This window comes from Xiphias gladius, chromosome 19 (genome assembly GCF_016859285.1).
Source record: "Xiphias gladius isolate SHS-SW01 ecotype Sanya breed wild chromosome 19, ASM1685928v1, whole genome shotgun sequence".
NCBI classification, from domain to species: Eukaryota; Metazoa; Chordata; class Actinopteri; order Istiophoriformes; family Xiphiidae; genus Xiphias; species Xiphias gladius.
In genome coordinates, this window is record NC_053418.1 from 27,247,243 (window position 1) to 27,274,311 (window position 27,069).

The window sequence follows — 27,069 nt, forward strand, 5'->3', positions numbered from 1 at the left end:
GGGTGACTGTATCATATTTTTCCCTGCAAGTAAAAAAGTGCTTCAGTAACTTCTGTCCTGGGATCATCTTATCAGGAACTTGTCTTGATAATATCCCCGTTTGAAAGGTGGATTGTTTTTCCCATAAAGGATTTTTGATGCCAGATTGAAGACTGAATTGCTCAACGTTGTTAGCAAGGATGGATTTTCTGTGCCAAATCCATGAATCTCGGGCTTTTATTTTGAAAAACTTTCAAGTCAGTATCGAGCATTCTCATTTGCTCCTCTCTTAGCAAATGAAAGAAACTCTTGTATGCATGCCTTCCTCTGTCCATGTGAGTTGTGTTTGCCTGCTAACTACTAACTAAAGAAAAAATCATGGTGAGTTGAAAATTGCTTTTGGGCTATTAAAGGTTAAGTCCGTGTAATAGCTTGGTATGAAATATATCGTGGCGAAAAACGGAGTTTCGATAGCAGCCGGACTAACGCTACTTGTACGGGTAACGTTAATTCATATTAGCCTGATATCTTCACTGCTGTTAGCATCACACTGTGGCCCCCAACTTGTTAATGGTCATTACCTGTTCATACCACAGCTAACTAGTTCAGCTAGCCACATTTCTCTCGTGTATAACAGTAGCCCGTTTAGTGATTGGCGCGAGGACGACAGCCAGAACGCTTATCGTCGAGGAAATGTTTATAAAATTGAGCCTGATGTCTTGCAGCTCATTTTAGATTGATTTCAGCTTTCTGACAATACCAACTAATGTTATTTCCTAAAAGTGTAAAGTAGATACTTTATTGATACTTAAGGCATCCTGTAGCTTAATGCGACACACAATAAAAATCAGCCTGTGTAAAGTAACTGCACTATTCTTGTACTCCCAGTGACGTCACGTCCCTTGCTGGAGGTGCACACAACCTTGACAGGGTTTTTTTTCTTTTTGGTCGTCGTCGTCGTCAGAGATGTGTTTGGTTGCATGATCCTACCTGATCTGGTTAGTCCATACACTCACATATGGACCACTGATAATGGCTTTGTTTGGAATTTGAGAATGATAATTGGTGTGAGTGGACCACACCATAATTGTGACCAAGTGTTCTCGAATTCTGTCCCGAGGCGATTGATTAAGTGCCTCTGTTTTTTTTCACTTATGAGTTTTTGTCCTGAAAGGCGCTCATGAAGCAGATGACCACTTGTGAGAATATCATTCATCTGACTGCTAATAAATGAATGGGTTTTATTATCCGTTATGTAAAAAACTGTTGCAAGTTGGCCTAAAAATAGCAATATTTCAGAGTGATAACCACTTGATCTTGCAATCTCAATGCTGATGACTTATTTGTTTGCACCTTCAACACAATGCCAGACTTGCTCGCTGCCCCCAAATGCCCCTATGTGTGTGAAAGAATACATAGACATAAGAAGGTAAAAACTTTAAAGTACAAGGGTCTTGTACATATGAGATTGTTGATGCAGTAGATGAATAGTTGGCTCTTAATGGCTCTTGGGACAGAGCCCTCTCAAGAGGAGTCTGTCCGTTTGGCAGCTCTGTGACAGCAACCTGACACTGAACATACTCCTGCCTCATCATGGTGGTGCGCAGTGGGTGACTTTCATTGTCCATGATAGATGGCAGTTTGCGCATTGTCCTTCTCTCTGCCACCGTCACCAGAGAGTCCAGCTCCATGTCGACCACAGAGGCAGCTCCCCCGACCAGCTTGTCCAGCTGCATCGCGTCACTCCTCTAAATGCTGCCCCCCCAGCGCAGCATAGCGTAGAACAGAACGCTGGCACCCATGGACTGGTAAAAGAAATGCAGGAGTTTCCTACTGATGTTAAAGGACCCCAGCGTCCTCAGGAAATAAAGCCAGCTCTGCCTCTTCCTGTAAAGATTGTCCGTGTTCTCTAACCATTCCAGTTTGTCATCCAACTGCAGCCCAAGGTACTTATAGGTCCTGACCAACTCCACATCAACCCCATCAATGGTAACTGGTTGCTGGAGTGTCCTAAATCTACAGTATTCCACCATCATCTCCTTGGTCTTGGATGCATTTATTTGCAGTTGGTTTGATCAGCACCATGCAACAAAGTCTTCCACCAGGGCCCTGTTCTCCCCCTCCTGTCCATCCCTCATACCCCCCACAATGGCAGTGTCACCTGAGAACTTCTGCATGGGGCACATCTGCGAGATGTTGAAATGAACAAAAATGACAAAATAATATAGTTCTTGGAAGTTTCTAGCATCCGTCTGACCCAAGCTCCAATTTTCATATCCAAATAGCATTAGTCTGCTAAGCCTGCATTTCTTTGCTTGAGATGATTTGGTGTAAAATTCTTGATGTAACATTAACAGCTTCGTCGAGAGGTGAGACTGAGGAGGGAGTACCTGTACAGGAAGGCCCAAGAGGACAGGCTCCGAACAATAGAGGAGAAAAAACAGAAGCTGAAGGGAGCACTTGATGGTAGGATGGCATTAGATTCCATTTTGCCTCCTGCATTTTGCATGACAAGTTGTCCGTACTCTTAATGATCCCACTGAAATCCTTGTATAACCTAAGCGGGTTTTTTTGTTTTGTTTTTTTTACTCTTCAGAGAATTGTCTTCTTCCAACTGAGGTACGCAAAGAAGCTCTGCAGCTACAGAAACTACTGGAGTATGACGACGAAGGGGCAGAAGGCTGGTTTTATTATTTGTTGCTGTTATCAACAGTATTCTATCTGACGCCCTAATTTATCAGGTTCATTGCTTTTTGTTTAATTATAACTGTATTATTTTTCCTGTGCAGGCATCAGCTCTCACATGGATGATGAGTATAAATGGGCTGGAGTGGAAGATCCTAAAGTCATGGTCACTACATCCAGAGACCCCAGCTCCAGACTCAAAATGTTTGTCAAGGTCAGGCCAGTTTCTCCTTGTGATGAATTGCCCAGTTAGGAGAGCAGACTGACATAGAGGTTGTAAAGCTGGCCAGTAACAGGAAGTTGCTGGTGTGTTGCATGGGCACAGGGAGAACAATGCAGGCCAGACGTGAACGTCCTACTTGATGGTCCATGTACCACTCATAGCTCATTGTTTAAGTGTCTCTGAGCGGGGCAGTGAAAGTCAAGCTGCAGACAGCTTCTCACTCTGATCCCCATGATGAATGCATATGGACATGCTGTGTGGTTGGATATCTACACTAGTTCTGATGAATGCCAGATATTTACGATAACCCTTTAGTTTTTGGGCCTGTACTGTAATTTCTTAAAAATGTTGTTAGAAGTTCCCTAAAAACAACTATGTAATTTCGTAGAGATTATATGGTAAATGCATCACAATCATTAATAATTAATAGTTGTTTCACAGCTACACGGACTTGAGAGGTAATGCTGCTTATGAAATGCTGATTTTAAAAAAACAACAGCAGCAGCCATTTGTGTTAGACATTTTTTCCTCCTATTCTTCTGAATTTTACGGAAGCCTTTAGAGTCGTAAATTCACCTGAGCTACATGTCACAGAAAACAGCAGGGCAAAGCCTCACACTAGTTTCTTTCTAATTTTCTATTCTTTATTTAGCAGTCAGTCAGTGGAGAGTAACAGAAAATATTGGCGAGAGAGCAGAGAATAGCATGATGTACAGTATGGAACTTGTTACAGGAGGTAAAGCTGATGTTCCCTGGAGCCCAGCGCATGAACAGAGGAAACCATGAGATCGCTGCACTAGTGCGAGCCTGCAAAGCCAACAACGTTACAGACCTCGTCATCGTGCATGAAACAAGAGGACAGCCAGGTACGATTGGTTACTTCAATCTTTTTGTTTTCTTCAATATACATATTTGTGACATTTGATTGGTCTCTGTACTTTGACCAGGTAGTCAAGATGTGTTTACATGTACTACAGGAACCACATGAAGTAACCACCAACAACACTAAAGATGCGACCCAATTTCAGACTTTCAGTGTAGCTGTTCATTCTTGAAAAGTGATTGAAATTGTTAAATTAAAGGTGCCCTATGGAGTTTTTTGCAAACCAAGTTTCTAGTAACATTGATTGACGCTCATCAAAACACATTGTCTGTATCCTAGAGTTCTAACAAACTGGATGAAAGCTTTTACTGTCTCATTAGACATTTTCTAAGTATAAGCTCAAGCTAATGACACAATGAAATGCACAAAGGATAAAAAGCAACTGCTGAAAAACATGAAAATAAATTGTGGATGGGGGAAAATCCAGGCCATTTTGGAAACCAAGAAGTTTTAAATCTTTGGACAAAGTTTTGGCAGTGACCGATTAGAGTTACAGTTTGACTGTCATCTATGTCAGTGCATAATTTCGTGTTAGTGCAGAACTATAAGTACATTGGCTTCTTTTCTGCTAACTGCAATTGTAATCCCATGAAAGTTTATACCCACACTAGCAGCTCCACAATTATGTAATGCTCATTACACACTAGAAAACAAAACAGCTGGATGGATGACAGGCATATTTGTTCTTATAAGGTTATAATCACACCAGACATATCTCCTGTTCAATTTTAGCCTCATCAGTGCCTGTAGGGTTGATGTTGTCAGTCTGTTTATCCACCACTTTGGTCTGACTGAAATATCTCAAACAGTGGCTGGTTTGCCATGAAATTTTATACAGACATTCATCCACAGGATGTATCCTACTGACATTGATCCCCGACCTTTCCTCTAGCACCACCATGAGGTTGACAGTTTTGGTTTAGAGTAAAATGTGTGGACAACTCTTAGATGGATTGCCCATGAAATTAGGTACAGAAATGTTACAAACTAGGTTTGGGTCCATGATGATAACATCATCCATTGCCGATGGCTGGGTTTATTCTAATTATTATCTAATTATTATAAAAGCTCCTTGTGCCTGGTGTACTAATGGAAAAACAGCTTATTTAAACACGCTATATACCGCCAAGTGAAAGAATGTTTTAATTTAGGCACAAACATAAAAATTACTTTTAAATCTACCTGTTTTGCGCCTGCCTCAGTAAATCAGGGGGCAAGTCTTTATTTGTATCGCAAAACTGAGGATTAAAATGTACCCTACAGAGAATGCTCTCCTGTTCTCTGCTATATCTGTATTAATCAAGTAATTCCTAATCTTGATATTGTTATTAAACCCTTGTCGCCATTTCTCACCTTGTCAGCAGTTGTATTGTGGGTAATGTAGATGCTGGGTTTTGAGAAGGAAGAAGAATGCATGGAATAAAAAAGACTATCTCTGGTTATGCTGTGTTTTTTTTGTTTGTTTGTTTTTCATCCATTTTTAAAAACGGTCAATTCAAGGCTTCATTAGCTACTACTAGCATAACACATCCAAAAAATCTCCAACTGCCAAAGTGTGTGTGTGTGTGTGTGTGTGTGTGTGTGTGTGTGTGTGTGTGTGTGTGTGTGTGTGTGTGTGTGTGTTGATTGCAGCCTGTATTCGGAGAATTATTGAACTACAGTCAGTACTGAATAACTGCATTTGGACCCCCCCCCCCTGCATATTTACAGATGGCCTGGTGGTGTGCCACTTGCCATTTGGACCCACAGCTTATTTCACACTTTACAATGTGGTAATGAGGCACGATGTTCCAGACATAGGCACCATGTCTGAGGCCTACCCCCACCTCATTTTTCAGAACTTCACCTCACAGCTTGGCAAGAGGGTAAGTGAGTTCCTAACCCTCCAGTCTAGATATGCCATTGATATTTTTTTCACCACTTTTTTGTGTGTACTACAAATTAATTCTGCTCACACAGGTATCGAATATCCTCAAGTATCTTTTCCCAGTGCCGAAGGAAGACAGTAGGCGTGTAATCACATTTGCCAACCAAGAGGACTTCATCTCCTTCAGGTCGATGAGAAACCACTCCCTCAGTGTAAATGACATACAGACCTCATATCACATGAACAGTAATAACTGTAATAAATCTTTTTTATTACAGACATCACACCTACAAGAAAACAGACCACAAGAACATTGAGCTGACAGAAGTAGGACCCAGGTTTGAAATGAAATGTAAGTATGGACAGATAAAAAGATTTTTTTATCTTGTACATTCATCCAGTACAGAGAGAGGTCCAGGGACAGTTAGGCTAGCATAGCACTAAGACCAAAAGCAGGGGGAAGCAGTGTTGTAACTTACCATGAACAAAACTCAGGTGGCTCTTGGATGTATTGGTGATTAAGTTGTTAGCGACAAGACACAACATGTGTATGCACAACATGCATTACATAGTTTGTCCACCAAAGAGCCCTGACAAGTTTTTTTTTAATTGTAAAATATCCTTACAAAAATGTCTGTGTGTTTAAAAATAAATAAATAAAAAGATTTTGGACCAATATATTGTTCCCAGACTTTTTAAAACTCTTAGATATCAATGTGAGTATCAGCTGAGTGTTTTGGTTTTTTATTTTCTCTGGGAGGGCTTATGTCGGTCTGAACGCGGCCTTCGTGTTAAGCCAGGCCTGGACGGATGGCTGCACAGAAATAAAATATAAATTGGCAGTCGTAAGACACCAGCCGAATACCCGAGTATTCAAACTGTCACTTTAAATAAGGACCAGTGCAAAACCCCTGGAAGAGGCTAGCACAGTTAAAGCTAAGTTTTGTGAAGGTGTTGGTGTTGTGTGTAAAACACATTGCTATTTATAAAATACCTTCCTGAAAATTGCATTACAGATGAGGTAATAATTTTGTAGTAAGTAAGACCAAGTGTGGAATGAGGATTTCTGTTCTCAGGACATTGTAATTTTGGGGCGTTTTCCTATTTGAGTCGAATTCCTCTTTTCTTCTACTCCTGTGTGGAATGTTAACATCTGTTCTTTTGTGTAGTGTACATGATCAAACTCGGCACATTGGAGAACGAGAGCACCGCAGATGTCGAGTGGCGTCACCATGCGTATACACACACAGCAAAGAAAAGGAGGTTCCTCAGTGTGCAATAGGAGCTAATAAAGGGCCAAAAAAAGCATAACCAAACTGTTGTCTGAATCTGTGATTTTTGGACTTATAAAAGTCTTTAAATGTGGAATTTATAAAATAGCAAGTGTGGTTTTGTAAGATTAACCTACCAAATTATGACTAGAAGTTCAAGTCAGTTGTTTCCTAGAGTCAATGATTATGATTACCTTTTCTGTAGTAAATGGGTGTTCAAACTGCATCATATCCATCATGAGTAAAATTATTTTTAAAATAAACTTTTTTGACAAACCCATTGGTAAATAAAGACCTAATGCATACTGGACTGAGTGTATTATAACTATAACTGTTATATGCTGTTTTGTAATAAAGTTGTTTGTAATGACTTGTATTGACTCAATCCTATTTTGTATTGTCCATAGTGGACATTCATACCTGTTCATATATGCAAACATAAAAGATATGCAAATATATACTGAGGTGTATAAATAACAAGAAAATATGCTTCTAATATATTTATTTATTTATTTGTATTGGTTCGTTTTTGCGGCAAAATGTATAGTATAGTTCATTGAGATTACAGAACTATACTCAAATTCTAGCATTCACACGTACAATTGGTGTTGTCAAATGAAAAAACGTAGCCACAAGAATTAACCAATGAAGACGGAGCATTTCGGAGGTTTTCCGCTTTCCCCGAAGTTCTTGACAGATTCGACTTCAGATTGAGAGAATTCAAGATGGCTGCTACAGGTAAGAGTGTATTTTGTATCCAAACTGTAATAAAACACTTTGTCGGAAAGAGGTTTTGCTATTATCCCGAATAATGTATAGCGACAACTACATCGTTCTGTCTTACGCATGTCAATTAAATAAATCACGGTTATGAGTTTTGGTAAGACACTAGAAGTAGCCAACAGACTGACGCGGTGGTAACCCCCCAACCCCCCCCCCCCAAAAAAAGTTGGCTAACGTTAGCATTAAAGCTGCACACAGTAACTGTTAAAGTAAGCTAGCCACTGAGTTAGCCAGATAATCTCCTCTCCCACTCCCGTCAGCACTTAGCTTGCTAGCTAGCTAACACAGTTTGAAATCGAGCCGAGAGGAATTTAAAAAAGCTTTGATAACTTTGCCTCGTTAGCATTATATCGCTATTCTGCCATTTCTTACCTACATACTACTACCTTTAAAAGTAGTTGGCTAGTTAGCGAAAATTATTTAACTGGCGCCCCGAGAAAAAACGTGGCCTCCAAAAACTCGAAATGTCATATTGCATAGCAGGCAAATCCAATGTTCACCTAACTGGCTAACGTCAGCTAACATTAGCATCATGCGAGTAGTTAGCAAGTTTGCTCCTTTGCAACTTTGGCTATCAGCGCTTCACTTTAACATTAATGTACCGATCAGACTTTTAACGTGGTTGGTTACACCAGGGAAAGTTAATATTTGTTGTGTTAAGTATCAAAGCTGTAAACATCGTTGTCGTTCGTGGTTCTAAATTACAAAGATGTAACGTTAATACCCGGTAACGTTACGTGTCATTCTATTTTGTATCGCTGACATGATTTAAAATTCGGGTAATTACGGTAATAGTTCTCCTCTTCAGCGAGAAAAGGTTATTACCTATGTGAGAATCATTAAGAACCCTTCACGACTCGTTCGGGTTTATCTGGTGTGTCCTGGATAATGTATCTATCAAGCAAACACAGTAATGTCAAAAACGTCATTAAGTCAAGATTTAAATGTGTCCGTTTTGCTGGCTCTTCAGCAGACTAGGGATTCTTGAAATCTGAGATATGTACGTGTAGAGTTTGGCATCACCTACTCTCCATATAACTAAGAGTGTTGAGAGAGTAGAGATGCACTACCCCCCATGCTAATTTGATGCATTTTCCTTTATAATTCAGTAGCCACGAACAACTAATTCTGTCCGTAATCAGTGTGCATTTTAATAATATAATTTTTCTGTCTTTTTATCTATATGTATAATCAGGCGTTTGTACATTATTTATATACAGTACATTGTTAATGTTTATGAAGACAAAGATTTGACATTGTTTTTCCTGATTAATGCCCTATTCTGATGTGGTTGGATCTTTACAGCTTTGCTTGTGTTGTTTAGCTGTATGTCCTTCAAAAATATGTTGATTTGTTAGGAGGGGAATCTGCACCCTCAACCCATGGTATCAATATGATATCTAGTACAGATAATGCTCTTTTCCCCAACAATCAGCTCCATTATATTTACACAAGGTATATTGTGTCCAAACTGAAATATATTCATGTTGTTGCAGGTTCTAAGTAAAGAGCCAACTCCTCTGGACCCCACTGTGCATGAAGCTGTCCTGAGGTTGCAGTGTTGCAGTGCAAGTACTACATCCCCAAGCTCCTCTTGCCTCTCATCATGTCCTCCACCTCTTCCTCCTATTCCTCCTCGGGGGAAACTAGTCCGGAGGATGTACCCCGAGGTGGGGGCACCATCCGAGTCTACCTCCCCAACAAACAGAGGACAGTGGTGAGATGATTGGCTCTGCACTTCTCTTTGTTAATGATGTAGTGGCATAAAATACGTTCAGTAAAAATAAATAATAATAATAAAAATATGAATATGCTGTAATGCTGGCTCAGTGAGTGACAGTTGACAGTTACCGCCTCTGTGAAAGAATTATGCCAGCACTGTTGGTTGTAAGTGTAATTACTCACACAAAATTTGACATCTTTCACAACACGTTAATGAGTATGCTAGTGAACAGTTGGTGTCAGGTTTCACAGATGGTGCCTGCCACCATATTGAGCTTATTTGACTTATAATTCCTATCAGACATAGATTTCATGTTTTATTATTCTAAAAAATAGCTGTTAAATTGTCCTGTAATGTGGCATTGTGCTGACTTGTAATGCTAAATTGTAATTTCATGGTGGCATTGTTCTAAATTGTAATGTTAGGGATAATGGTGATTGTGCATGGTAGTTGTGTGGCGGACAGTGTGTTCTTGTTGTTATCCATATCTCCCTGCAAGCAACGTCTCCAAGCTTTTACAGTGCAGAGCAACTGTAAACCTCAGTGAGGCCAGCATACATGTCTACTTTCCATGCCTTTAAGTAAAACTTGATTTGATTTTTTTTTTACAGCATTTGCTGTAATATTGAAGAAATCCCATTGTTGAAAAATGTTGCTAAATGGACGAGAAGATATATGCATCAGCTCATGTAGTCCTCTCATCTAGCACAGACAGAAAAACAGTAATGCAAGTGCATTCTTTTTCTAAATGATTTTAGAAGCCAGGGGAACTTTATTGACTGAATTAAATCCTGCCACGCCAAAAATTGGCTGAGCTCCTCCAGTTTTCCTGCCTGGCTTTTTATATAAAATACACAGACATACAAGAATATGTACCAGGTCTGTTTTGTATTACTATGTTAGAAATGAACATATAGTCAATTTAAGTCAAATTTTTTATACAGCCCAATATCATGAATCACAAATTTGCATCACAATCTGTACGGCATTATGACACTGTCTTAGATCCTTGAATTGGACAAGGAAAATCTCCCCACAAAGCCCCTTATAACGGGGAAAAATGGAAGAAACTTCAGGAAGAGAAACAGAGGAAGGGTACCTCTTCCAGGATGGACAGACATGCAATAGATGTCGTGTGTACAGAATAGAGCAACAAAGTAGATACACAGTAGGAGAGGACAGACTGTACAAAGATAGAGGCAAAACCAAGCACCTCATTCACATCATTCACACATCTAGGAGAAGGAAACAAATGCACAGAGAGAGTGGGAGAGACAAGAATGAGGCTGGGATTCCTGGATGATGAAGATCCAGATCCAAAACATCTGGAATGAGGCACTGAAAGCCTGTGGAGGGAGAGCGGTCCCAGGATGGTCGCTGAACCAGCACAGAAAACCTGAGTGTGTGTGTGTTTGGGGCGGGCGGGCGCTCATGTGCTTGGGGGAATAAACAGAGGGTTAGAGAGATGTAGTGGCTTTTAGAAAGTTTACAGTTACCTCATTGGCAGGACAACATGGACTACACTATATAGTTGTGAAACATCTTTTGTGGTATTATCACCGTGGAACCAGCAGCTGTGGTTTATTGACATCCCACAGTGTCGTCCATAACAATTTTGTTGTGGTCAGAACAGAAATGTAACATTTCTTTGCAGGGGAAAAAAAAAAGTTCTGTACAATGGGCTGAAGTTCTAGTCTGATGGAAGTTCACTTTCACGACATGGATAATTTGTAGTGTCACCATTAACCCAATGTGTGACTGTCACTTTTGCTTATCAGTACTTTGAGTATGCCTCCATATTACCTGTTTGAATGTCATTCCAAAGTCACACTTGTTCAAATGCGGTTTCCTGTTCTCAGGTGAATGTTCGCCAAGGACAGACTGTGCATGAGAGTCTAGACAAAGCGCTCAAAGTGAGAGGCCTAAGCCAAGACTGCTGTGCTGTATTCCGCCTTCTAGAAGGGTAAGCTTGTGTTACTGTCTGCTGAATGTCACCCCACACCATAAAGTGATTATGGGTTGCATCCCTCATCAACTACATAAACGATCAAGAGGCAACAGCAAAAAATTGTCACAAGTCCCAGGCCTACATATTGTACAGTGTTGTTTGTTGATACATTAATGAAATATTAAGACTGAAAGCAAACAATGAAGTGTGGTGCAGACTTATTGTGTGTTAAGTTATGTAAACATGCTCAATAATACAATCCATACGTAATATACATTACTCTTGCAATGTATGTGTGTGTGTGCACTAGTGTGTGTATACACACAAGCGCACACACCGCTCAAAAGTTTTAAAAAACCGACGATTCTCCAGTTTTATTGAAATTTAAGCAGTTCAAGTCTGGTGAATAACTGCAAATGGCACAAATGTGAGCAGAAAACTGCCCAAAGTTTAAAAAATACAAAAAAAAACTAAAAATTAAGTAAATTTCATAGAAAATAGGCCTTTTTCAGGGATTAAGAAATTGGTTAATAATTTACAGCTTTCCAGCAGCAGTGAAAGTAATTTAAGTCATGAAAGTTAATGCAAACAATTCCTGCAGGTTCCACTACTTCTGTTGATTACTTACAAACCCCTCTGTACAAAGGCAGTGTTGGAACATGCTGTGTTACCACTCCCTGTGATGCATTATTAGAACACCACTGTACTGCAGGAAGTAGTATTGTATACTGCTGTCAGAATGATGAGAAAAACACAAGTAACAGAGGAAGACAAAGTGGTTGGTCAGGGGTTCATCCTACAGCAAGATGATGACCCAAAACTTTAGAAAAAAAGAACTAGACGGTGGCTTCACATGATGGAAGACCAGCACAGTCTCAAGACTTAAACCCCATGGAGCTGGTTTGGGACGAACTTTTTTCCCGTTTTGTTATGTTGGAGCATTATGTTAAAATTGTTTTTAATTATTTTTTTCCCTTATCAATCTACACTAAATAAGCCATAATGACAAAATGAAAACAGATTTTTATTTTTATTTTTTTTTCCAAATTCTTTCCAATTTTTTAAAAAGGAAAACTGAAATATCACATTGACATAAGTATTCAGACCCTTTGCTATGACACTTGAACTTTGGCTCAGGTGCCTCCCATTTCTCCTGACCATCTTTGAGATGTTTCTAACCTTGATTGGAGTCCACCTGTGGTAAATTCAACTGATTGGACATGATTTGGAAAGGTACACACCTGTCAATATAACGTCACAGCTGACAATGCGTATCAGTGAAAAAACCAAGCCATGAGGTCGAAAGAACTGCCTGCAGAACTCAAAGACAGGATTATGTTGAAGGTTCCCAATAGCACTGTTACCTCCAAAATTTATAACGGAAGAAGTTCCGAACAATCAGGACTCTTCCTAGAGCTGCCCTACCAAACTGAGCAATCAAACCTTAAGAGAGGAGACCAGGAACCAGATCGTCACTCTGGCTGAGCTCCAGAGATCCTTTATGGAGATGAGAGAAACTTCCAGAAGGACAACCACTGGGCTTTATGGCAGATTGGCCAGACGGAAGCCTCTTCTCAGTGAAACACACATGAAAGCTGCTTGGAGCTTGCAAAAAAGCACCTAAAAGACTGTGAGAAACAAGATTCTCTGGTCTGATAAACCAAGATTGAACTGTTAGGCCTCAATTCTAAGTGTCATGTCTGGAGGAAACCAGGCACAAGCTCATCACCTGCCCAATACCATCACAATGGTGAAGCAGGGCAGTGGCAGCATCATGCTGTTGGGGTGTTTTTCAGTGGCAGGGACAGGGAGACTGGTCAGGGTTGAGGGAAAGCTGAACGGAGCAAAGTACAGAGATGAATGAAAACCTGGTCCAGAGTGCACTGCCAAAGGTGCTTCAACTAAGTACTGCATAAAGGGTCTGAATACTTATGTCAATGTGATTTCAGTTTTTCGTTTTTATAAATTTGCTAAAATTTGTTTAAAAAAATTGCTTTGTCTTTATGGGGTTTGGATTGTAGATCGATGAGGAAAAAAAATCAATCTATATGATTTTAGCATAAGGCTGCCACATAACAAAATGTAAAAAAAGTGAAGGGATACTTTCTGAATGCATGGTAAGTGACTTTGAAAGAGGGACATGGATGGAGAAGCTTCAGTCACAAAGACTGATCAACTGGCTAGTGTTGAACCCGGAACAGTGACTAAAGTGACATCTTCATTTAGATCTATGGGAAAGACATCAGAAAATAGGGTCGGAAGTTGTGATCAAGAGCGCACGGTTGATGGCTTTGATGCTCATTCATTAGTGATGATATGTAAGGTAAAACAGAGGAGCAACTCTTCCTCTGGTGACCGAGAATGTCAATGCAGGACATGATCAGACTGTGTCAGCAAGAACAGTCCTTTGATAATTACATAGAGAGGGATATTACAGTAGGGTTGCAAGTGCATAAACCCCTCACTACAAAGATGAATTCACATTTGAGAGTTCGGTGGTGCAAAAAGTGTAGGGACTGGTCTACAGAGAATATGGAAAAAAGTGATATTGTCAAATGAGTCATCCTTCACAATATTCTCCACAAGTCTACGAGTGCATGTATGGCTTGCATCCCAGAGGTCCAATTGATTTCATTCAGTCTCGATTGCTTTTCCTTGGTGTCCCGGATGTTCAGATCTGAGTTTTATATCTTGAATTCTTAGCATCAGACTTTGAACAACCGTTTTTGAGTAACCATATTTTTTGACTTGAGATGAGTTTATTGAAATACTGCAGCTTGAATATAGCTTTTGAATATTAGGCCCATTAATTTTCTGTCTGAATTTGAGAACCCTAAAATAATTTTATATAGGAAATAAAGTTTTGAGACAATTGAGAATTTCACAAAGTGAAATAAATTCTGAAGACATAAATTCAGAAAGATGGTGTTCAGAGTCAAATATTTCGGTGCAGTAAATTCAGTGGTATTTACATTTCAACACTATATTTTCAAAAGTTGTTGAATTTAAAAATTTGCTATTCATTTGCTGAATTCAAATTATTATGGCAATGATTTGCTTCCATAGACAGTCCAATCCCCAGGTTAGTTCTACTTACTTGAAGAGAACCCATAGGCGAACAGTAAATTTTTTACCCAAACTCTTGTAAATGTCCAACACAATTTATAGGATCACTTCCTAAACCAATTTTGGCTTACCTTACTTAACGTGGTTGTGTGCAGACTGTTGTCCTGTGCAATTTGGGATTATTTGCAAAATTTCAGATGAGTTCACTTAAAGTTTTACCCACAAAGAAAGTTGTTTAGAACACTAGATAAACTATTTTCATGTTTACAACCTGACTGCTTGTGTCTCTCAAAAATAACTGCTCTCATATATTCAACTGTATTTTACCATACAGTAAATACAAATAAACTATGGTCATGTTCTCTTATTCCAAGAATGATGACTTAATTGTGGAACATTAGCTGATGAAGGCGAAAGAAGAAACCCCTTTTTCCTTACATTATTACAAGAAATCAGTAGTTTATTGTGAGAAACCACAGAAAGGTGTATATAGCCACCTCAGGTCTAGATATGTATGGGTTTTAAAACCGATAATATATACAAAATTTTTTTTGTTGTTTTTTCCTTTTCCATGTCTTTGCCTCTCCAGTCGTAAGAGACTGACAGACTGGGACACAGACATCACTCCTCTGGTTGGAGAAGAGCTTTTAGTCGAGGTCCTGGATGATATTCCCCTCACCATGCACAATTTTGTAAGTAGCTGGCAAACACACATACAATGTTTTTATTTTTATGGCTTATCTGAAGAACCTTATATTTACAGAATGCCAACCTATCAGGAACTTGAAAAAAATGCACCTTAGTATTATTTGTCATTTGTTTTTTGCCTCAGTGTTTTTTAAAATTGTTGCTTTAAAAGTTAATATTGTGGCCTCTTTGTCTGTGCAGGTACGGAAAACCTTCTTCAAGCTAGCTTATTGTGATTTTTGCCACAAGTTTCTTTTTAATGGCTTCAGATGTCAGACATGTGGCTACAAATTTCACCAGCACTGTAGTAGCAAGGTCCCTACTGTGTGTGTGGATATGGATACTGTGAGCAAACGGTGAGTTGGAGAAGAAGTGTTCATTATCATGAGGTGATTCTGTTCAGTTTATTAGTAGATGTATTAGTATAAAGGCACAGATTGCCTTTCTAGTCATATGGTACCAACAGGGGCAAGGGTTATTATTAAAAGTTCACTTACTGTGTTTTCAGGAGCTTTAAACTACATTCACTGTTGTCTAGACTTTATAGTACTGTTTCTGAGGTCAAGAGTTAACAATCACAGTCCTAAACCGGGAGTGTATAGGACCAGACATACAAAACAAAGGTAAGACGAGGAAAGACATTTCCTCAGCATGGCGAAAGGTTGGTGCTGCAGGTGCCAAAGTCAAGGGAATTGGGGTGCAAATCATCAAGAGAAAAACGCAGGCCATATTCAGTGACAAGGATCCGCAGATGAGCGTGACAGTGTAAAAAATGTGTTACTAGTTGATTGTTATCACATTACCTTGTCTTTTATATCACCAGATATAGATTTTCATGTCCTTTTTTTTAATCTGTGATATCCTAAGATTTTATTACAGTTTCTGTTTACATATTTTAATTTTGTCTCATCAAAATCTCATTACTCATCAAAAAAATGTTTATGATAAAAATATTTTATTTACATTTTTGTGAAAGAAATCAACACCAACCACTGAATTGCTCAGTTACTATGCTTATCAGATCATGGTTTCTGTTGTATTTTTCAGTGTGGTTTCTTTTTTTCAGTCAGGGAGCCTATGTTAAAAGAGCATAAAATTCCCATAACCAAAAGTTGGTGAGGAAACTTATTACGTCTCTTTAGTCTCATCCCATCACTTTCCCCCATGTTTTGTCCAGGTGTGATCCTAATCCTTGCGCAGATGAGTACCCACAGATAATATTGCCAGAAAATTCCCCATCACAGAGCAACCTAGCCTTAACCCCAGAGCCTGCTGGGTAAGATCCCACACTAAACAAATGATATTCAAATTAAAAAGACAGCATAATCTTACTCTGTGAAAATGATATTCAAATACAAATTGTTGACTATTTCAATTCATCACACAGGATGGACCTCTTGTCCCCAACCCCAGCCTTTCGCTTCCCCATGCCTGGTGGAGATTGCCAGTCTCTACAGAGGCATCGCTCCACCTCCACTCCCAATGTTCATATGGTCAGCACAGTGGGCCCTGTTGGTGCCAGCATCATAGAGGTCAGTGTTTGCCAATGTTTTGATTGGTTGCTATTGTTAAGAGAGGATCCAATTATATCTACTCTATGTAGTCAATGGTTACGGTTTACTGGCAAACCAAAGTCACACCTGGTGGGAAATAATAAAGCCCAGCAAAAAAACAGTCATGGACATGGCTGAACATTTTGGGTGAACTAAAATGTTCAGCCATGACTGGCTATTCTTACCTGATAAGCCTTTTGATACAATAGTCAATACACTACCACTATTTAATGTACTATCCTATTAGGTTGTTTTCTCACCTAATAGGATAAAATTAGTTTTAAAAAACCCAGAATAAAAAAGAGTGTCTTACTTGTTTTGTCATACTTATTTGTATGGGAAGTATTTCCATCCATCATCCATTTCCAATCCATCAAAGTACTTTGATGCAGCTTAACTACAGGAAACATTATGGGTAAAAAATGCTGTGAATAATTATGTTGCTCCACAGTTTGGTGCCTTGGAAGAAAGTCAAGTCTTAATACATGGTGGTTTGTGTACACTGAAGTGAACGGGATGATGTCAGAGAACATTAACCAGATGCTGGTCCAACCTTAGTGTTGTTATGTGCCAAACAACCAGATCTATCAGAAAATTGTGCTTGAAATGTTTGGTCTTTCTGATGGAGGCATGAAAAAAAACACCTTTACTAACCCATGTATGGAGTTTTCAAATGTGAATTAACTATGCTGTGTTTCTTCTTCTTTTAGGAAGTGCTAAAATTCAACAACACAATGGGTGCGGTTTTGATTATTTTTTCCTTTTGACTATTTCAGCTTCTGTAAACATTTTGTAATCTTACATGTTTTGTTATTCTGCTTTTGACTTGTCCCTTGTTGTGCTGTCTGCAATTCCATAGGTCCTGAGCCCTCACCGAAGCCCTCCACCAGCCCACCCTCTTCTCTCGGCTCTCCAGGTCGGAGACCACCAAAGTCCCCTTCAGAGCACAAGGAGCGCAAGCCCTCCTCATCTGATGACAAAAAGAAAGTGGTAGGTAGTCTTTGACCTTGTTCACAGGTCATTAATTGTCTTCAGACAGGTGTATACAGAGTTAATAGTGGCTGGAAAACCCTTGAAGATCCATTTACAAATTGGTCGTACAAAAAAGCTAAGTATTTGGAATTTACTTACGGTGTAAGTTAGTAGTTCAGAACATTCAGTCCATGTGTTGTTTCAGCACCGAGGGGGCTACAGAGACTCAAGTTACTACTGGGAGGTCCACTCTCGAGAAGTCACCATTCAGAAGAGAATAGGTGCTGGCTCCTTTGGAACGGTCTTTAAGGGGAAGTGGCACGGAGACGTGGCAATCAAGATCCTTAAAGTCACCGAGCCAACACCTGAGCAGTTACAGGCCTTCAAAAATGAAATGCAGGTCTTACGGTCAGTAGTGTTGTCTTTAAGTCTTCGTAAAGTCTTTCTTATTTGAAAAAGGGCAGGCAGTGAAAATGGCACTCCAAGTTTTTGTTTTTGTTTTGATTTTTTTTTTTTTTTTTTTTGGTTTTTGTTTTTACTAAAATGTCTTCACTCTTCAATAGGATTTGGCTGATTATTATTATTTTTTTTATTTTTTATTTTATTTTTTGTAGTTAAAAAAGCTTTTGAACCAATTAATTGGGACATCATAATAACTCTTGACACCACTTTGACTTTGACCAACACTAGTTGTCACACTTTGATCTAATTCAATTAAAACAATTCATTAACTATACCTTCACCTTAATATGACCTGAATGAGCTAATTGAATTTATAACACTAATACCATTTCTGTTCTCTGCAGGAAGACCCGACACGTCAACATCCTGCTGTTCATGGGCTACATGACTAAGCCCAACTTTGCCATCATCACACAGTGGTGTGAAGGAAGCAGCCTGTATCGCCATCTGCATGTCACAGAAACCAAGTTTGACACTATGCGGCGCATTGATGTGGCTAGACAGACCGCACAGGGCATGGAGTAAAACCTGCTGCTTGATTCCATTTCACCATTACTACATATTCACTATTGACAACCTTTTTGAAGTGTTTAACACATCAACTGTCAATTGGTTTAGTGTTTTGTCCAGCACACAACTTTGTGCACTCTGTAATAATAGATTTTAGTTTGGTAGAGATAAATTATTCTATGAGATGCGTCATTTATACATTACTTGAACTTAAAACTTTCCAACTTGCTTGTATCTGTTAAAATGTTGTTGAACTTGTTTCACATGTGGTTTGAAAATATAAAAATGGAATCTGACAGAGCCATAGTGCAGGAGGCAAACTCGCAGTAATGGTAAAAGTAAAGACTGTTAAGACTGTAAAGAGAGCCGTTGAGAAAGCTGATGACTTAACACAGTGCATTTTTAACATTGTGAACGGATGCATAAAGTGGAGTCTGGTCCTTTCAAAATTTGATGATCTGCTTGCTCTCTTAGGAACAGATGATGAAATCAATTTTTTTTTTTTTTCCCCCTCTCTTTCAGTTATCTTCATGCGAAGAACATAATTCATCGAGACCTGAAATCAAACAGTATCCTTTTATTGTCCAATGGTACCTTTTAACTGCCAGTAAAGAACTGTGTGTGAGAGAGATCTGTGTATGTGCTCTCTGTTCTCTGGTGGTTTGGATTTGAAATCAAAAAACTACCAGGGTAATATGTTGACTTTAAGCTTTAAAGGTGTTAAAGGGTTTTAACATCCATATTGGGTCAACAGTGTAAGTATTTTCACATATTCCCCCAATTGTAAGACATAATAAAATCAAAACATTTTGTCAGTTTTTGTTGACAAAATTAATGCTGACTGTCACTTGTGCAAGTTCAATTTTGTTAAAAAAGTGGGGTAGTGTCCTTTCTACAATCCGCTCTTCTCTTAATTTCTTGCTTGTTAAAGGTTTTTTTTGATAACTAGTACCATGAATATGTATACAAGCTGTCTGTTGTAATGGTGCCTGAGCTTTGCTGCTAGATATTTTTCTCCATGAGGGCTGGACTGTTAAGATTGGTGACTTTGGCTTGGCCACAGTGAAGTCTCGGTGGAGCGGCTCTCAACAGGTGGAACAGCCTAGTGGATCCATTCTCTGGATGGTAAGCTTCTCACTTACTATATATGATGACTTTGATTCAACAGAGATATCCTTTATTTGATAACTTGTGAAACGATTGTTATTATAAAACTATGACATTAAGGAATACCTCTGATGTTGTTAGACAACCAAGCATTTAGAGTACAAAATGGTGAAGTCAACTTGAAGGAATTGACTGAAAGCTTTTGCCAGGATAGAAAAATTAATTGTGTTCGAATACTGTTCCATGTTTTCCTATTTTATTTTCTCTCAGATTTAGAATTTATCTACCCTTATCAGCCAGCCATACCTAGCCTACACAAATTCTAATAAATATTCAACTTTTCCTTCATTTGGATTAAGCAGTCTTAGCAATATTAAAGGTGCTTTTTGCATTATACTATGATGCTGCCATATTTTTATTTTACTCTTTGGTCCCCACTCAGTTTAAACTGTTTTTGACCTGTTTTGGAAACGCAATAGTAGAACTCGGTGCTTGTAGAAACATAGAAACAACTGGTCTGCAAAAATGGTGAACAGCAGTCCAAATGTGGTTGGCCTGGGTTATTGGGCAGTTGTTCCTATCAGTCCTGGCAAATGCTCCTTGTTTGTGTTAAGCCAGATTTTGTCAGTGACAATATATTTGATCAAAATTTTACATCAGATGCTATTTTATAGGTTTAGCTGTGGCGCATGTGAGTTCACTAGTCCAGTAAGTCACAAAAACATACATTCGGTGTGGGCTATTTCCTTTTTTCTATTTGTAACTCCATAATGATGATGTACGAGACATAATGTCATTGAGTCATCTAACTCTGAGTAATATTATGAAACTCACAGTTTGTCTTTGTATATTTGGTGATCTAATTAGATTTCCATGCACCTCAATACAGACATTACATTTCATGTAAATATTGAAAAAGACTTTTGTTATCCTGTATATCCTGTCCTGTATCCAAGACAAAACAGCCTAATAACGAGCTAAATTAGCGTGACCAGTAATGTTTAATTTATCGTGAGATAAATGGCAGATCATTACATAAAAGAAGTGCCTACTCTTGTTTTTTCTTTCTTTTTTCCTAAGGCTCCTGAGGTAATCCGAATGCAGGACAGCAACCCATATACGTTCCAGTCTGATGTATACGGCTACGGAGTAGTGCTGTTCGAGCTGATGTCAGGGACCTTGCCTTACTCCAATATCAACAACAGAGACCAGGTTACATCACACTCTACTTTGTGTTAACACAACACTCACTCAGTCTAAAGCAGAGTATCTAATTAGTCCAATTAATCTTTCCGGAATTTTTGGAAAGCATGATGATTGAACTAATTTGGCTATCAAATATCAGCATCATCTAGTAGCTACTCTGTTAGAGTTATTAGTTGTACTGTATTTGGGTTACATGCTTACTCCTAACAATCTACACCACATACTAAATGTCTATAGCCACTCTATCGACTTTTAGTATATGGTGCAGTTTGCTACAAGGCGGTCATTTTTATTACACACCTGAAAACAATTCATTTGATGACTGAAAAATGAAATAAAAAGGGCGATGGGCGCACAGGCGGCACAGAAGCAAACCACTGCAGAGACCGGGGCTTACGTGCTGATGGGGCTTCTGTAGCCCCAGCTTGGTCTTGTATGTCACTCAATGCAATTGACAGGTGCCAATCTTACACCCCCATTTCTCAGGTTTGAGGTGGGTTATCAACAATTTGAAATTTTAACCTGACAGGCTAAGGGAAAGGTCAGGGGGAGGCCACATCATTATGATTTCATGGTGGTACTAGATAGAAAGTCTGGGCAGCATGTCTGTAACAAATTTCATGGCAATCCATCCAAAAGTTGTAGGAATAATTCACTCTTAACTAAAGTGTGTAAACAACTGACCAACAGATGGAGCAACATTGATCACCATACAGTGTATAGTGTTTATGTCACATACACTGGCTATATCAAATTAAGACTTTTGACCTTGTTGCAAACAATGAAATCTGTTCTACTCTTGTTTTTTAATGTAGCTTAAGTTAGCGACACTGGTGCTCTTCCCCGACATAAATAGCACTGTCAGATTTCAGTAACTGTCTACCTTTTGTTTTCTTTCTCAGATAATCTTTATGGTTGGACGTGGTTACTTGTCTCCGGACCTCAGTAAGCTGTATAGTACCTCACCTAAGTCAATGAAAAGGCTTATCATTGACTGCCTGAAGTTCAAACGTGACGAGAGGCCCCTGTTTCCACAGGTGAGTGGTGTATAAGTCACCATTGTGGTACTGTTGTCATTTTTCTCATAGGTGTAATCCCAGCTAGTGTTTCAATTGCGGATAGCTTTTAGTCAATTTTTCACTGAAATTCCATTTGTCATGTCTTTTTAAAAATTGGGGAAATAGGGATGAGTTTTCCATACAAATGTACTTCTAACAATAATTTTCTCATTTCAATTATTTCAATTTGTAAATGCCGATAATGTCCATATATTAGCTATTATTACATTGTGCACATCCTCAGTTCTGTATAAAATCCAGACCATAGAGAGACAACCTTATGTATATGAACACAGACCATACTTACATCTTATATTATCAGTTTTCTTTGCATTTGGTTTTCCTTCATCAGATTCTGGTGGCCATTGAGCAGGTGCAAGACCTGCTGCCAAAAATCGAGCGGAGTCGTTCAGAGCCATCCCTCCATCGGGCCGTCCACGCTGAGGACCTGAATCCCCTCCTGTTCCACACCACCAGGCTGATGCCCCTCTAAGCTTCCTGCATCACTGGGCAGAGATGCTGTCACCCTGTCCAAAACCACAGCATTCATATGCCTCAGAGAGGCCACAGCTGGCTGTCCTGACAGACCATGACCCCAAATCACTCTCTGCCCCTGCAAAGCTCTGGAGCTTCACCACTCAGCGCAAAACTCAGTAACAAACTGCAGAAATAACCTTAACATGTTGCTTAGTGGGATAGTGAATGTTCTTTTCCTTTATACAAGTGACAGAGATCTGCTCATTAAGTGAAAGAATGGTCTACTGTATCTAAAAGTACGTTAAAATGCCTCTGATCAGGTTTGGTGCAGGTCACCTGATTAGCTTACATACTTCAAAAGCTCAGTCGTCATGCGCCCCTTTCAGTCTAATGCAATGTCAATGAGGCCAGAGATCTGAGATGTGAAGCTAGGGGTTTGAAAGCAGACTGAGTGCCTGTTTAAGAGTTTTTTTGAAAAAAGACAGGCCATTTTGTCTCAATGGAAACCTTCAGTATTTACTGGTTTTACAGATATTTCACAAATACATTGGTGCACAAGCAATATATTTAACCACAACAAAGGAACCAACATGAGGAAGCAGAGTAAGATCATGCTTAGACTTTTAGAAACCTATGATAGGTGGACAACTTCATACACTGAACCATGCAAAAAGATTTAGTAAAAAAAAAAAAAATTAAAAATACCAATCTTGGTGAAACTCTCTGCACATACAGTGAAAGGCTTGAAAAACAGTAAAGTGGTGGATCTTGGCAAATCAAAATGACCTTGTCTTCCGACACTCATCTCGTATAACTCATCTTGTATGGATAGATGTAATCAAGCAGGCACTCCATTGTCTTTCAAATCACCAAGTTAATTTTGAATTTGATTTTCCATTGATGTTGTAGTGGACTACTAAAAAGTCAGATACCAAAAGAACATTGGACCTGTGGAAGTTGAACGGCTGACTTGGCAGGACCTGGTAAAATTGGCTGTAGATCCAAATCAACACATATGTCTATTACCACAATGGTTTAGAGGGGTAGAGATATGCATTCTAATTCACTTTATTGCTATTTAGTCTTAAAACCTTATTGATTGGGAACAATACAACAGGCCAAGTTTAACTGGTTTCAGTAATTTCCTTTTAAAGTAACTAAAAACAAAAAAACACAATAATGCTCTATTTTAACATGCTATCAATTCCTGGAACAAATTGATTCCATGTAACTTGTAATGTTATTTACCTAACTCCACTGGAGTTTTTTTCAGCTTTTGTAAGAAGTTCAGACTGATTACAGAATTAAGTTCTTAGGACCAATATACTTGCAGTGTATACAAGAGGATCATTCTGATATTCAGCATTTCCAAGTCAAAATATTACATGTTTTCAAAGTATTCCCATACATTTTATTTTTGCCAGTGGAGGAAAAACTTTTTAAAACATCAGTTAGATCGTCACGGGACTCTTAACACCATTAACACCATATTAGGATGTTGATACGATTATTAGGAAAGTTCAGATTAGGGATTCTCGGTAGTCCTCTACCTTGGTCTTTACTAATTCTATTACTTAAAACTCCCACATTTCAGACATTTGTAGTTCTGACAGGTTGATATGTAATCTTGTGTCAAATCAGTTCTGTTTGTTAATCCACCCCCCAACACAGTGATATTTACATATTTACACAAAAGGCACACACCTTACAGCTCTCATTCGAGAACAGTGTCAAATTGAAGCAACTCTTACGGGACATGAAGCTCTAAAGGCTTTTTATTCCTGAGGTTCCTTTTCATTAGTTTAAAATCAGAATGTCATTATGCTCCAGATTGCAGGATTGCAGATGAGATGGCTTTTACTTATGTTGTTGCCTACATGATTGTAATTCTAGCCTAATTAGAAATTGACAGATCTTGGTAAGATGCAGTCTTAATGTAAATGGTTAGTTGTATTGCTGCTATATTTAGTAAGTATTTTTCTAAACCTAAAAGATGAGACACACTTGGACTGGAGTCCACAGCCCCAGCACACAGCTTCAATAAGTCTTTTGCAGTCCTGTCTTAAAATTTATTCTTAACGCTTTCAAATGTGGCACCATGGATTAGCTACTATATTTCACGCATACGTGCCCCCACACATACAGTTAAAGTAGTACTGTGGTTGTTGGGGATGCATTAACACTGTGACTAACATGGTAATTGGTTGCTTCGGTTTGGATGCACTGTGGGAGGTGTGAGAAGTTTAAATAATGATTAAGCTTCAAATGAACTAGGCAATTTCTTTCACCCACAGTGCAAGAAATTGTTTTAGACTTGAGTACCATTCATCCATCAGTGTTTAGACTGAACTCCAGAGTAATGCAAGCATTTGCAAGTCATTAGCTTTGGGTTATTCCATACGTAGTTTTTTCAATCAACAGTTGTAGATGACCAGTAAACTGAAGTGGCTGTAGTTGTCATCGTCCAAATCTTTTTTAATTTTTATTGTTTTATTTTTTAAATTTACCTGGCAGAGCTGTAGCTGCGAAATTGGGTTTGTAGGGAAACAGGGAAATGTGTCGATAGCTAGGATGGCAAATTGATTCAGTGTTTCCCTGCCCTCCCTGTGAGTGTTTCATGGCCAAGCTTCTCCATTCATACTCTGTACACCTTTTCCTGTTTTCACCTCTGGAAAAGAATGAGTGAACCAAGCAGTGACCTGTTTATCATGTTGCTCACAGTGTTATCTCTAGGTTAGCCCAGGAACAAGTTGATATTGTCTTTTGACTAACATAGTAAATGGAATCAGTTTTTTTCATTTCTTGGGGTTTGTTTTGTTCAAGATTCCATTTGACCCCTTGGGCAATGCATCGGCTGTAATCCTCTAAAGTATTACACCTGATGCAATAAATTTCCAATAAATGTGGATGTATAATAACTATAGATGAAAGGATTGAAACAAGCTGCTTACATAACTATAAGACAAGGTCAAAATAAAGGCTACAGCTGCATAAAGACCTTCCTAAGTAATGATGGGGGAACTGCGGTGATGTGTGGTGCCTTCTGGCACGGTTGTATTTTAGAGGTCAGTGTGTCTGCTGCATTATGAGCATGGTTTGACAATGAGAAGGCCTCCGGATTCAGCTAACATTACTGTGTGACAACCTGTGCCTTGTTGATCGGGGCATAAACTTTTGTGAAACACTGCTCCCATTAAGAGAAAAATGCATCATGGGATTTAAGTTATCACAGGGAATAGTTAGCAGTTTGGCGCACAGGCTGAGCCCTTCCATGGATTATAAAACTAATACCATGCAAAAGTACTATACACCAATGCTGAACCATCAAAAGTGTACATGGGGGAGAACTTGCTGAACTATGCCTGGAGCTTCTTTTTCTCTCAGCTTCTTTGATCTCTGACACTCGTGGGAAGTACTGTATTTCTAGAAAGCTTTTCTGTTGTGGAAAAATAATTCCACTTGGGCTTCAACAGAATATAGTAAAAGAACCTGCTTTGTTTTCTCAGAAATGCTTTACGTAGAAACAGAAAGAGAAACTCAACTTCTCCTTCAGCCAGACAGTTGACAGTATGCTATCAGTAGCATCCGCAGAGGAGTGCTTTCAGCTTCAGTAAAAGTTCTGTCAATAAATTCATACCTGATAGCCCACCAGTCCGTACAGTCAGACTTCTGTGCTGTTGACCAGGGTCTGATTCCACTTGCTCAAGGACAAATTGGTAGTACTAAGCAGTTAGGTTTCAATCCAAGTAATTTTAGGTTTACTGTTTGAGTGGAAATGGTTCATTTTGGGGAAGTAAACAATACATGGAAGTAGAAACAGAGAATGAAAATAGTTTCTTTGGCTTATCAAAGTTTGCCCAGCTGTCATGGAATCGTGAATGTTCAGATCTCCCATTTTTTCTTTGCTCTTGAAGGACTTCTTGTGCTGGTGGAGACTCACAGTTGATTCTTGACCTTTAGAAACAGCAGTATTGAAAAATAATCTTACCCCAAGGTTCATTAAGTAGCTGTTTTGAAGCTTGGAAACTCCATTTGCTAAAGTAGATTGTGTGGTATGATTGAAAGCCAAGGAGCAGCGACTAAAAAGACCTTGTGTTGAGATTGTTTTCTCAACTGATGAAAAACTGTTTATTTTTGTTAATAGCAGTTGAATATTGTTTGTCCAGTTTTGGCTGAAATGAATCTCGGCTTCTGGCCATGGTATCCACTGAAACTCCATTAATCCCATTGAGACACTTTATTGTAGGCCATTGAACAGCCAACATTGCCTCTTTTTTTGGCTTGATGGTTGCGTGGAAACATACTGAGTGACGAAAGAGCCACACCTTCCTGTAGTCTCAACTCTTTCAGGATTTTCAAAAAGAGCCCTTACACAGACATTTTTTTCTCTAGATGTTTTAATTTCCATAGCACTTTCCTGTTTTTGACTGGTCTTTTTCTTAAATTTAAAAGTAACGAATGAGGTAACTATTCTAATTTTTTTTTTTTTTTTTTTTTTTTAAAGAAAAAGTAGCCAGTTTTCCTCATGAATGGCGATCGCTCCTTATTCCCTTACAGCAGTGGTTGCTATTGTTCTTTGGAATTGAACAATACAGAGTTCACCGCTCTT

The 27,069-nt window shown here is 38.9% G+C and overlaps 2 protein-coding genes across 4 annotated transcripts; both read left to right on the forward strand.

The window, feature by feature from the left end:
- The first annotated feature begins 225 nt into the window (after positions 1 to 225).
- On the forward strand, positions 226 to 6,953 carry imp4 (IMP U3 small nucleolar ribonucleoprotein 4). Of its 3 annotated transcripts, none has more exons than XM_040155111.1 (9): positions 226 to 360; positions 2,337 to 2,445; positions 2,576 to 2,659; positions 2,769 to 2,878; positions 3,621 to 3,753; positions 5,481 to 5,635; positions 5,730 to 5,824; positions 5,916 to 5,989; positions 6,807 to 6,953. In XM_040155111.1, the coding sequence occupies exons 1-9, from the start codon at positions 358 to 360 to the stop codon at positions 6,917 to 6,919; spliced, it is 876 nt and encodes a 291-aa protein (XP_040011045.1). In that variant the 5' UTR covers positions 226 to 357; the 3' UTR covers positions 6,920 to 6,953. The 3 variants fall into 3 exon arrangements, with proteins under 3 accessions (XP_040011045.1, XP_040011043.1, XP_040011044.1); XM_040155109.1 differs by lacking the exon at positions 226 to 360 and adding an exon at positions 376 to 473; XM_040155110.1 differs by lacking the exon at positions 226 to 360 and adding an exon at positions 939 to 977.
- Positions 6,954 to 7,594: 641 nt separating this feature from the next.
- araf (A-Raf proto-oncogene, serine/threonine kinase) lies at positions 7,595 to 26,918 on the forward strand. Its single transcript, XM_040155093.1, has 16 exons — positions 7,595 to 7,646; positions 9,188 to 9,408; positions 11,274 to 11,377; positions 15,018 to 15,120; positions 15,317 to 15,471; positions 16,293 to 16,391; positions 16,503 to 16,647; positions 17,379 to 17,406; positions 17,528 to 17,658; positions 17,846 to 18,048; positions 18,447 to 18,623; positions 19,135 to 19,181; positions 19,619 to 19,737; positions 20,800 to 20,931; positions 21,828 to 21,962; positions 22,336 to 26,918. Exons 2-16 carry the CDS (start codon positions 9,298 to 9,300, stop codon positions 22,474 to 22,476), a joined length of 1,830 nt encoding a protein of 609 aa, XP_040011027.1. The 5' UTR covers positions 7,595 to 7,646; positions 9,188 to 9,297; the 3' UTR covers positions 22,477 to 26,918.
- Positions 26,919 to 27,069: the final 151 nt, after the last annotated feature.